Genomic DNA, 12,793 nt, shown 5'->3' with positions numbered 1-12,793 from the left:
CCTGCCAGCTCTTAAAGGGACCTCGTCACCTAAGCCTGCCCTATCTGTTGCAGCCCCAGCTGCAAAAGATAGGGCAGGCTTAGGAGACCTCCTTTTTCCTGCTCTTCGACTTGGCAACGAGTCTGCTCACTCCCGTGAGTCTTCTGGTGCCTCTGGTATCAGGACCTCTGTCCCTGTTCCTGAACGAGCCTTGGTGTTTGACTTCGGACTGCCAAGCGGCGATCCTCTGGTATTGGACTTCGGACTGGGAAGCGGCGATCCTCTGGTATTGGACCTCGGACTGGATCGTGATGAGTCTTCCCTCTTCAAGGGCCACTTAATCCCAGGTCCGGGCCCCTACGGGCTCCTCCCGGGGGGGGGGGGTCACGGGCTTCCAAGGGTGAAGATCTAGCTGGCCCTTGCTTCCACGTCACGAGACCTCTTTCTCTCAAGCTTCGCCTAAGTCCCAGCGGTCCGGGTCTCTACGGGCTCCTCCCGGGGGGACCACGGGCTTCCAAGGGTGAAGATCTACTGGTTTCCACTTCACCTCAGCCTCGCCATTCGACGGAGGACCCCGGGGAGTCGCCTCCTCGCGTAGTATCAACTCCTCCTCGGACCAGGGTTCACATCCTCTCAACGTTCACAACAGGCAATCTTTGGGGGTTACCTGGACAGAAAGCGAGAACTGAGAAGGTTCCCCTGCACGCAGGCTTTATTTTGTCCAGGTGACTTATTACCTGTTCAGGTGATTGAGGCACACGGGAGCAGGGTTACATTTTATCCAGCGAGCCCTGGTATTCAGCACTTCCCAGCTAAAGTTACCTGGATGAGTCTGGTCAGAAAATACCTGTCCTGAAGTGACCTGCAGAATGTCATCCGGATATGAGGGCCACTGAATCTCCAAATTACTGGGTAACCTGGGTAACTTTCCCACTCACTGGCCTACTGAATATTTACCTCTGTTTCTGTTAAGAATATCCCTGGCACATGTGCAGAGCATGCCCGGGTGTAATTATGAAGAAACATCTATTTGCATCCATTAGACATCTGGTGGCAGGGGGTGGGTTAAGCACAGGGTTGAAATGTTTGTGTGGCAGGGCCATTCTTCTGCCTTATTTCTGTCTGAAACCTCGATCTGGCCCTTAGACTCCGTCACTAATACCATCTGGGATTGAGATTTGACTTTGCAGAAGCACACCTGCTCAAATTTATTTTTTGGGGGGAGGGAGAGTTAGATTTTGGGCAAAACCCCGCCCCTTTCAGAAACCCCTCCCCCCTTTCTACCTTATCCACCTCTTTCCCCCATAACAACCCCCATGACCTGCAAATATGCATAAACTTTGTAACTAGTTTGTGATCTGCTAATATGCATAAACGTTGTAAATAGTTTGTGATATATTCATATAGTTAATCTAAATCCCGCAATCTATAAATTCCACTCCCAGTTCCCCTGGTTCACTCCCCCTCCCCTTTAAATAAATAAATAAGTGAGTTTGCATGCACCTTTGAATTAGCACATATTTCATCCAGGAATATAATTTCTTCAACTCATGAAAGGAAAAGATTCCACAGGAAAAAAAAAAAAGCAATCATATAAGTTCAAACCTTTGCCTAAAGTGCTGTGGGACTGTTACTCCCGAAGGTAAACGTCCTTTTGATACAAGCACTTGCTTACAGGATTTTTCTTTTTTTTTCTGTTGAATTGTTTTCCTTTCAGAAGTTGCTGGAAATTAAACTTGGATGTTACCCAGTGTGATTTAGCAGGAGCTCTTCCTGCGGGGCCAAATTGTGGTAGAAGAGTTTTTAACAGGAAGAGAAGGGCAAATTGTCTTTTACAGTATAAAATCGTAATTGCATCCCAGCTCAGAGCAAGCAAATTAAAAGCAGACATCTCTGCTAACCTGCTGACAGCCTCACCTCCTAACAGCAATTCATTTCCATTTTCCATTTATCTCCTGCTCTTCTCCCGAAGGACCCAGAGCAGTTTACAAGTAATACAATTCATTGATTGGGATGGCTGGTTATATACGCAGTTTGAGGCATAGCTCCTCTGCTTAGAATTCAGCCAGGTGAAAATGCTTAGAGGCTCCAATTTATAAAGAATTGGATCTTGTTTTGTGTCTGGGGGATAAATCTTTCAGAAATACTGCCCTCAGGATCCCAGGGCCTGATCTACTAAGCTTTTTTTTTTTTTTTTTATTATTTTTCCCCTCATGAGCACAGAATGAGGGGAAAAAAGCATTAGTAATCAGAGCCCTGAGGTTGCTAGTGGTCCTGTTAGTCAGAAAACCTTTCTATTATATGGGCATTATGATCTGATGCTGCTGAAACATCTATGCACAGAGGTCTGCATCCTCCCGCTCAGTTACACACATTTACTTTTTACACGAAGTGGGGAGAAGGTTTCCGGAGTTGGGGTGGACTTCAAACTCACACACGCACTTTTGCTTTAAAAGAAATGTCCACGTAAGTTGACCTGCACAAGTCGGGCCCTTCAAGAATCAAAGGGTAACTTGGCGCAGGTGAGTTTGTGAGCATAGCATGCAATCTACTTGCAAATTTGGAATGCTTTTGCAATTGGAGGTAAGGTCTGTGCATAAAATGTACACACAGTCTTTACCTGAACTCACGCAGTTATAAAATTACCCTCGTAATTTTCAAAAGTGACTTCTGCAGGCAGCATAGTGCCGACTTCCTTCTGTGTCCTTCATGTCCTCTGTTTTCGTATTTTAGTGGAATGAATGGTATTCCTTTCAGAAATCCATGTGAGTGATACGTACAACGCCCGTCATATGTGCTCTCTGCGTTGATTTCTGCAGGGGATGTACCTTTTAGTGCAGCCATCCCTCCTGTTTTGAAAAGGATCTTCCACTTAGACGCTACTCTGTGGCTGCTTCTGCCTCATTTGTAGATTGACAAGGTAATGCCAGTGCAGATTTATAAGAGTATCTGATCCAATAAAATCCGGATTTACAGTGCTATGTCTGCAGCACAGTGGTGGGAGTGGCGTGACGAAGCAGAGGGAACTCGCATTGCATTTATTTAATGCTCCCTGAAATTGAAATGAAAAAAAAAGATTGAAAAGGAGATCATAATGACTTTGTTTGTTCGGATTTCCTGACTGAACGGTCTGAGAAATGGTTCCGCGAGCCCTTCTCAATAAGTATGTTGTATCCAGGCTCCAGGCATTGTGACGTGTTAAATCTGTAAACCTCGTCTGTTTTACACCTGCCTGCCAGGAGAAAGCAAGGAGAGTGGAAGACATTGTAAAGGACCACCTGCTGTACCTGGATGCAGTGCATGAATTCACAGACTGGCTTCATTCTGCCAAGGAGGAGCTTCACCGCTGGTCAGACGTGTCGGGAGATGTGCCGGCCATCCGCAAGAAATTGCACAAGCTTAAGGTAGGGCGATGGAGACCTGTGCTGCGAGCTATCCAGGTGACTGCAAAGCTTTAGGACAGGACATGGCCAAACACATCTGTTAAACGTGTTGCTAAGCAAGCTACCTGTAATTGTATAACATCTGCATGATAGAAATGTACAAATATTTGGGTAGATAAGTTTCTTTGCTAAGTTTCAAAAACCTAAACTTAATGCCCTTAAATTTAGGGCTGTCATTCATTTTCCTAGATTTAAGCACATAACGTAAGTGCCTAGTGTTGAAAATGCCATCCCCCGATAGCCACCCCTCTGTTTAGGATCCTAAATGTAGGTGCCCAGTGAAAATACGGTAAGTCCCTAAATGTAAGTGCTCAAGCCTAGTCAATTTTCAAAGGAGCTGATTTAGGTACTCAACACCCGATACTCAGCACTTAAACCCTTTGAAAACTGGCCCCATAGTGCATGAGAAGCAAAGGGTTATGAGATAAGGGTGGATGAGATAGGCTGAGGAGTGGCATAGAGAAGAATTTCTTCCCAGAAAGGATATTGGATCTATGGAACAGCCTACCAGTAGAGAAACTGGGGCAATTATGACACCAGAATTCAAAAGGTCAGGGAGGACCACTAGCAATGGGTAAAATAGTTTAAAGCCAGAGATCAAGCTGGGTTTGTGGTATTGCACTATATAAAGAAATGATAACTTTATCTGCCTGTCGCGCTCTATGGGCCGGATTTTAAAAGGGTTACGCGCATAACCGGCCTTACGCGGCCGGGTCTATTTTAAAAAGGCCCGTCCGAGGCGCGTAAAGCCCTGGGACGCGTGTAAGTCCTGGGGCTTGACTAAAGGGGCGGGGCAGGGGCGGGGTCAGGCTCCCGGCACAGCGGCGCCGCAAGGTGGCTCGTCGCGTGCAAGGTACACAATTGTACACCTCCTTGCGCGCCGATGTCGGATTTTATAACTTGCGCACGTCTGCGCGCGCAAGTTATAAAATCGGGCGCACATGTGCGCGCGCCAGGTAGTGCGTGCACATGTGCGCCACGCGCGCCGTTTTTAAAATCTACCCCAATGTGTTCATACATTTCATTATGTGTTTCACACTTTTCCAGCAAAAAGCATTCAAAGTGTGTGTGGGAGACCGTGAGGCATTTCCTTGGCGGGAGGCAGAAAGCACACTGACTCCAGCCTTTTCAAATGCACAAAATGTTTTTTTCAAGTTCACAGCACTTCAACAATAATCAGGACTGAGGGGGGGGGGGGAAAGTTAGGGGAAGGGGTGGGAAGGTTAGGTTAGTGGGAAGGGAACGGAGGAAAGCAGCGTGACTTGGCGCGCGCAAGGTACACAATTGTGCACCCCCTTGCGCGCGCCGATCCCGGATTTTATGACTTGCGTGCGCCTGCAGGACTGCCAGTCATAGCGGTAAGCACATACAGGGTTTGCAGACTGCCTTGCCTCTGGACAGGGTACATTCACTCCCTTCTGATTTGGACAGAATGCCTTATAGGAGCTGCCTTCCTTCTGGAGGCATAGGGGCTTCCTGAACACAGCTGGGCCTACACTCCTGTGCTCCCCCTGCTGGTCCCTCCCTCGGGACCTTCCCCTGCCCCACAGGATCCCGCCCACAGAGCTCTCTCTCTCCCTTTGCAAGATTTAAGGTGGACCAGGCATCTAGCCTGGTTCTTTTTTTTTTTTTTTTCTTCAAAATCTTTTTTTTTATTAGAGAGCAACACAGGTACAATCAATAACCCAATCTTAGGGAAATATTATCAGCATGAAACAGTGTAAGAACAATCCCCAATATAACGATATCAGTTATAACAACACCCCGTGTACTCTTCTTTTTGTGATCCTCCTGACCCTGCTAAACAGATTAAACTCCAGACATATCCCACCACCCGTCCACACCACAGACCACTGCTAGCATTCCACACACACTACCTACACAATACACTCGCAAACATGGGAAAATTGGGGTCACTCCGTTAAAGTGTGTTACACTAATGTAATATTAAAGTAAAGGTTCCTTGGGGTTTTGTGACGCACGTGTACCTTAGCTCTTATATTATGGGCATATCCCAAATACTGCATATAAATGACACAATAATCTAAAAAAAATGTGTGTTAAATTTTGCTATCCCACATGCTAACATATTTCGGCTCCACAGTAAGAGACTGCAAAATTAAAAATGCTGCCTGATAGTCTGTACTATGTTTATTTATTTAGATTTCACTTTTTTAAGCACTTCAAAGTGGATTACATTCAGGTACCATAGGTATTTCCCCATCCCCAGTGGGCTTACAATCTAAGGGCTTAGATTCATCAAACTATCACATGCGATAGTTAGAGGGACGAGTTTTATGGTAATAGCCTATTTATTGCAATGTGTACTATCTTAGCACTTTGCATAGATATCACCACAGAGTGCAATAACTTTTTCACACTTTGCGGTAATACCACAATTGCTGCAATTCCTACCTACAAAGAGAGAGATGTGATGTCTTTTGGAGTGTGGAAACTCACACAACCATGAGATTTGTACAATGTTCTCTCCACCTAGCTTGATGTTACCCTGGTAGAGCGTCCATCAATAACCCCTTTAGTTTGTCGCTGAGGCAATGGAGGGTAAGTGACTTGCCCAAGGTCACAAGGAGCAACAGTACAACTTGAACCCGGGTCTACTCCTCCACTCTATAAAAGCAAAGATATTGTCCATAACCTGCTTGCACATATTTATTTTGACAGTATGTATCGCAGTGACCTAACACACCAACCACATTACTTTGTTTAGCAACAGTCAATGTCGAAGTACAAAAGAGCGTGGTGGACCTGGTTGTAAGCTGGTGAGGCCACTGAGTGCCTGTAACTGATGCAGTGTTAGCCGTCGACACGGCCCTGCCCCCTCAGTGACCCGGATAGGTCCTCAGGGACTCAGAAAGGGGTTTGCTGGAAAAGGCCCAGTGTTTGGGAAGCTTAAAGGCTGAGCTCTGCATGGGGGAGCTGGAAGGCGAGGTGTTTTGGCTACAGGGTGCGCCTGAACTCTGAATTAAAATGCCAGCGAAGGAGCCTGGCCTGAGCAGACACAGAATAACATTTGCAGTGAGTAATGGGCTGCTGGAATGGGGTCAGGGAAACTGATGTCCTGCAAATAAAATCGTTCTCTTTAAGCACGAAGGAGAACTGTGCCTGGGAAGGAGGCATAACCAGACTGTAAGAAAATGTGTGATTTTAGTAATCATCCTGAAGCTGTAGAGTTCAAAACTGGTATATAAACATAACATCTAAATTTAGCAGTTACTCAGACCTCCAACATGATTAAATATCATTGCATGTTTTAAAGGCTGTCTAGCTGCAGCCAAAATAGGTTACTTCTGAGGTAAAGAGGATTTGTTAGCAATTGAGTCAAACTTTTGTTTATCTTATGCTACCTTCTAAAGATAACTTTTCTTTTTGCAGTTATTATTGTACATCAAAAACAAACATCGTATACACTGAGGGAATAAGTCAGGAAAGGAAGTAAATAGTGCATAAAGCAGCAGGTGAAATTATTTTGAAACATGTATTTACATACAAAAGAGCTTGCAGGCATGAGATCAGACTAGGTTGAGAGAACATTGTACAAATCTCATCTTTGTGTGAGTTTCCTCTATCCGAAGGTCATCAAACCTTCACAAGAGTGCACTGTTCTGTTCCTACGTCTCACTCTGAATGTCAAAGTGGCCCCTAACCCCTACACTAATACCTAAACCTCACCTCGAGTTTCTAGGTGAGCCTCCTATAGTAGCATAAATAGCTAACTACTACAAGGGCCTTGTAGATAGTCAGTATCTCTCTCTCTCTCTCTCTCTCTCTCTCTCTCTCTCTCTCTCTCTCTCTCTCTCTCTCTCTCTCTCTCTGCAATCCAGCCATATTGCACAGCTTAATACCATGGAAAACTGTGCAATATAGCTTTGCAAATCCAGCCTACTTTGACACAACCCCTCCCCCTTTTCCAAATTAGCATCGCATTAAGGGTTTTTTTGCTTGCGAAAAGGCCATAACGCAAGTTGGAAATCACGTTAGTGATTTGCATGCCCTGCCTCCAATGTATGCAAATCTCTCTCATGCTTATTCATTGTGGATACTTGAAAACCTGGCCTGTTTGTGGCGCTCGAGGACTGGAGTTCGCCATCACTGCCCTAAGTTAACTTTAAGACTATATCTAATATGGAGATCATTATATTTTTCAGTCATTAGTTTACTAAGTTGGCTTTGTTTTTCCAAATAATATGTTTGTCGTCTTTTGCTTGTGATACTGTTATTTTGCTTGGCTTTCCAAGTAGTATAAAACAAGACTATGAAAGTCCAATTTCATACTCACTCCAGAAGTACACATTTTGTGTGCATAGCAAAAGCCAAGTGTTCAGGACGAATCCATGGAAAATTGCCATCGACACCCTGTGCATATCATGTGCTCTTCACTTTAACATGTAAAGGCATTTCTTTCTTCCATCTCTCTTCTCCCAGTTTTAAGAATCAGAATCTCTTTGGACACTTCCAAGTTCCAGAGCTTCATGATGCCAACATTTTAAGCCTCTGATCGAGATGTTATAAAGGGGAAATGGGGGAATGCAGTTTAATCTCCCAGATGAAAGGCACCGGGGTAGAGGACCAAATTGTCGAGTTTATCCCAGCTGAGGGGCACAGTAGGCAGCTCCGAGAGTTTGTTTTCCCCTCTCTTGATATCTTGCCAAGTTACTGAGTCATTGCATAACGTTTCCTGTGCATTCAACGCAGTCGGAGGACTCGTACTAACAGGATGATTTTTTTTTTTTATATGATTTTACTACTAAAGCATCTGGTGAAACTTTGCAGCAGGGTAGCGCTCTCTGCTCACATTTGTAAGCATTCAGACTTTTCAGCAGAAGTGAATCACGGTCCCTTTGGTTACCATAGCAATGAATGTTCCATTACAGGAGCTGATAGATTCCAGACAGATCGGTGCAGGCCGCCTAAACAGAGTTGAGACGCTGGCTCCTACAGTGAAGCAGAATACAACTGCTGGCGGGTGCGGGCTTATGGATGCTGAGATCCAGTCCCTTCAGTCTGACTGGAAGCAGTGGGAGGACGGCGTGCTCCAAACCCAGAGCAGCCTGGAGAATGTAGTTAGTCAAATGGCCATCTCTGAGCAAGAATTCACAGCCCAGGTGGCCCAGCTGGAGAAGGCCCTGCAGGAATTCAGTAGGCTTCTTGAGACCTGGACACAAAATCTCACCCTGCTGGAAAACAAAACCACCGATAAAGATATAGTGGAAAGCTGGCACCGAGAAAAGGTAAGAGAACCACTTTTCTGCCTATTGTGGGTGGGAAAACAGGGCTAAGAAGAAAAGGTACCGTGTGATTAATGTTTTAATGCAATCTGTAATGCTGTTGTCCTAGAGTGGTATTTTTAGCAATTAGTAACTTCCGGGCCTCGAGTGCGTGCTATGTAAAATGTGTATAAGTCTGAAGGAAAAAAAAGCATTGCTCAACTGTAAAATGTCTGTTAATTGCATGAAATCTTTGTCACGGTCTGCGTCCCTGAAGAGTGTCTGGATTCTGAAAGCGTGGCCTGGGAGCGGAGGCGCAGGAGCAGAGCATTATTTTTATTATTTATTTATTTGAGTTTTTCTATACCGGCATTCACGGAGATTCGTATCATGTCGGTTTACATAAAAAGGGTGATCAATACATTATAAACGTGTATAAATATAACATGAGTATACATTTTATATATTACAAATTATAACAAGTTATAACAGTGCGCAGAAAAAATCAGTTACAATAAAACAAGGATGGTTCTAACTGGGAAAAGAAGAAGAATAAGACGATAGAAATTTAACAAGAATAAGAACGTGTAGTGTTTGGTATTATAAGGGCAGCAGGCCTCCAGCCCTTCACAACTCCCACATGTGGTGCTTGAATAGCAAGGCCTGCACCATTGTCATTTTTTTTTTTTTGTAGGGGTGAGATCTGAATATTGGCTAAACAGCGAAGTCTGTGGATTTTGGCCAGGAGAGGGGAAATGTTTCCTTGTTTATGCTGGTCATTTCCTAACATGCAGGGCTAAATCCACACGCCGGCATGGTATTCAGAGAGCGGGATCAGCTGCTCGCCTCAGGGCTGGCACGCATTGCTATTCCCGCCGTATCTGTCAACTGAACATGACTGGCAGGCAAAACTTCCTTCCTTCCTTCCCATCTTCATTTTCATCATTCTTGTGTGCTCTTCTAGAAACATATGTGATAGGAAACCAGAAACTCCTGTCTACATAACATTTTATTGTCTTTTTTTACCAAACGGTACAGTATTCCAAGTATATTCTGAGGGGCAATTTTCAAGGCCCTCCCTCAACACGGCTAAAAGTATTCACAGCGCTTTTATAAAGATGTGAATCGTTTTCGGTGTTCGTTTCGTTCTTCGTTTTTCGGACGCCGCAGGAAATGTCGTTTTTTTTGCGGTTTGGGTCCTTTTTTTTCGCGAAAAAATCCTTTTTTTGAGTTAGTGCGCACTAACTCCCATTAGCGCGTGCTAACCAAAAACCGTTAAGATTTTGTTACTTTTTGTTAGTTTTGTTAGCACGCGCTAACGGGGAGTTAGTATGCACTGATTCCCGTTAGTGCGCACTAATCCGAAAAACGAATTTTCGCGAAAAAACAGGAAAATCCCGATCGTTTTTCGGCCTCCCCGAAACATGCCGAATTGGACAATTTCGTAGAAATTTTCCAATTCGGCAAAAACGAACGCACATCTCTGGTGCTTTTTAACACAAAGATTTGTAGCCATGTTTAGGGAACGCTGTTCAGGGGAGCATATTTTGGGCCAGGAACAGAAAATAACCGGCACAAAGGCGAATTTTCAAATTCTTCGCATAAAAATGAGCTGTTGCCCGCACAAAATAACATATATGTGAGTGCATGCTATTTCAAAAACTCTAACACACACGTGTAAATCGTGGATCCGTGGGCAAATTTTCACGTGTAAAATGGGGCGGGCAAGGGACGTTCCGGGGAGGGGCAAACATTTCTGCGAGTGAATTATTGTTTGTTAAACTTGCCAGAGTGACGAGCGTAAATCTTGTACTTGCGAATAATTTCCTCCTGCTCAGTATCTGGTGTAAGTGATTGTAAACATCTTAAAAGTGAAAAAATAGCTAGGAAGGGGGGGTCAGGGTGAAATGGAGGGGCTTCAGGCTAAAAGCTAGGAGGGTCGTTGTGAGCTCAAGGTGAACTGGGCAAGCTGGTAAACTAATTGGAAAAACTGATTATTTCACTGCCGCACACTTATTATAAAATCTTCCGACTTATACATGTAAACTCACTTATTGGGGTACAAGCATCTAATTAATGAGAGTAAAATCTACTTGTGTATCCTTTTAAAATTCAAAGTATAAATATGCGGGTATACCATTTGCCCCACACTTATCTGGCTAAATTCCAACTTATCCTGCTAAGTAGCACATTGCAGCTACTTAGACGGACAAATTGAACATCCGGATAAGTAGCGAAACTTATCCGGCTATATTCTGATTTATCTGGCTAAGTAGAGCAGGTGCTATTTAACTGGATAGTATGAAAGCACTAGCTGTCCATCTAAGTAGCGCTTTTCGGACTTATCCAGCCAAGGGCCTCCACATAGCCGGATAAATCGCCTTTATCTGGATAAGTCTGAACTTGCATGGCTCATGGTTTTTACAAAGCGAGCCTTTGTACCCGCTTCTGTGCTCATATTTATAACCTGCACATATGGTTTATGTGCAGGCTATAAATACAGTAGCAACTTTGCGTGCACCCGTATATATAGGTGGATGGGTGCATGTGAGCAGTTTTGAAAGTTATCCTCGTAGATTATATTTGCAGATCATTGCATGTTATTGCAGAACTGCCCCACACAAAATGCTGCTTGTACCCATGGTCAGTTTCAAAGGAAAATGTTAAACAGACGATTTCTTCATATATTGGCCTCTTAGGTTTTTTTCTAAGGGGCCAATATACAAAGCTACCCCCCCCCCAAAAAAAAAAAAGGGCTGGAGGGGGGCGATAGTGGGCAGCTGGCCGCATGGCGATACCAGCACATCGCACAATAAGGAACGACGCTGCAAGAACGCTAAGGGTGTGTATTGAACCTAAAATACTCACCCAATCCCATCCAATGTTAATTTGCACATTTTAAAGTTAATCATTAATTAAATGATGTTTTTCTTTTATAGCAGAGTAGTCCTCGTAAGAAAGCAAAAACAAACCTCTTGAATAAAGGCTGCAACTGGAAAAGTGTAGCATGCTGCCCTCCACCTATTGCTGTGCACATTCACAGGCCATAGCGGATAACATAATTGCCTTTTTTGCTCTATAGCAGCCTTTTCTAAACCCAATATATGACAGTGTCAGCAAAAGTAAGGAGCTTTCAAATTATCTAGCACCAGGAAATGCAGATTGGATGGCGCTGGAGAGATGGGCACTGCAATTCTCATTTTTCTTTATAGTCTGCCTTGTGCCTCTCCGTAGGAAAGGCTGGGTATCAAATGTAAATAAATAAATGGGCACAAGTATGGGCAGACTGTGGTCACTGGACACCTGTCGGCAATGTGAAAATTAGAAGGTGCTATGCAGATCTGCTGGCAATTTACAGATAAAGGTACATTATTTAGCTAAGCAGACATTGTGTAGATGCACTGTTTAGGTGAGCAGCCATTGTGTAGATGCACTGTTTAGCTAAGCAGCCATTGTGTAGATGCACTGTTTAGGTAAGCAGCCATTGTGTAGATTCACTGTTTAGGTGAGCAGCCATTGTGTAGATGCACTGTTTAGGTGAGCAGCCATTGTGTAGATGCACTGTTTAGCTGAGTAGCCATTGTGTAGATGCACTGTTTAGGTGAGCAACCATTGTGTAGATGCACTGTTTAGCTAAGCAGCCATTGTGTAGATACACTGTTTAGGTGAGCAGCCATTGTGTAGATGCACTGTTAGCTAAGCAGCCATTGTGTAGATGCACTGTTTAGGTAAGCAGCCATTGTGTAGATTCAGTAGGTGAGCAGCCATTGTGTAGATGCACTGTTTAGGTGAGCAGCCATTGTGTAGATGCACTGTTTAGCTAAGCAGCCATTGTGTAGATGCACTGTTTAGGTGAGTAGCCATTGTGTAGATGCACTGTTTAAGTGAGCAACCATTGTGTAGATGCACTGTTTAGGTGAGCAGCCATTGTGTAGATGCACTGTTTAGCTGAGCAGCCATTGTGTAGATGCACTGTTTAGGTGAGCAGCGATTGTGTAGATGCACTGTTTAGCTGAGCAACCATTGTGTAGATGCACTGTTTAGCTAAGCAGCCATTTTGTAGATGCACTGTTTAGGTGAGCAGCCATTGTGTAGATGCACTGTTTAGCTGAGCAGCCATTGTGTAGATGCACTGTTTAGCTAAGC

The 12,793-nt window shown here is 44.2% G+C and overlaps 1 protein-coding gene across 1 annotated transcript in view; it reads left to right on the top strand.

Annotated features, from left to right (window-relative positions):
• Positions 1-12,793, top strand: part of SYNE1 (spectrin repeat containing nuclear envelope protein 1) — a 966,955-nt gene that overhangs the window by 339,250 nt on the left and 614,912 nt on the right. Inside the window, 1 exon segment of the mRNA XM_029596918.1 lies at positions 3,219-3,383. Coding sequence (XP_029452778.1) covers positions 3,219-3,383 — 165 coding nt within the window.

The sequence above is a fragment of the Rhinatrema bivittatum genome, chromosome 3 (genome assembly GCF_901001135.1).
Source record: "Rhinatrema bivittatum chromosome 3, aRhiBiv1.1, whole genome shotgun sequence".
Classification (NCBI taxonomy): domain Eukaryota; kingdom Metazoa; phylum Chordata; class Amphibia; order Gymnophiona; family Rhinatrematidae; genus Rhinatrema; species Rhinatrema bivittatum.
The sequence above is the reverse complement of the archived record's forward strand: the minus strand, read 5'-3'. Positions and strand labels throughout refer to the sequence as shown.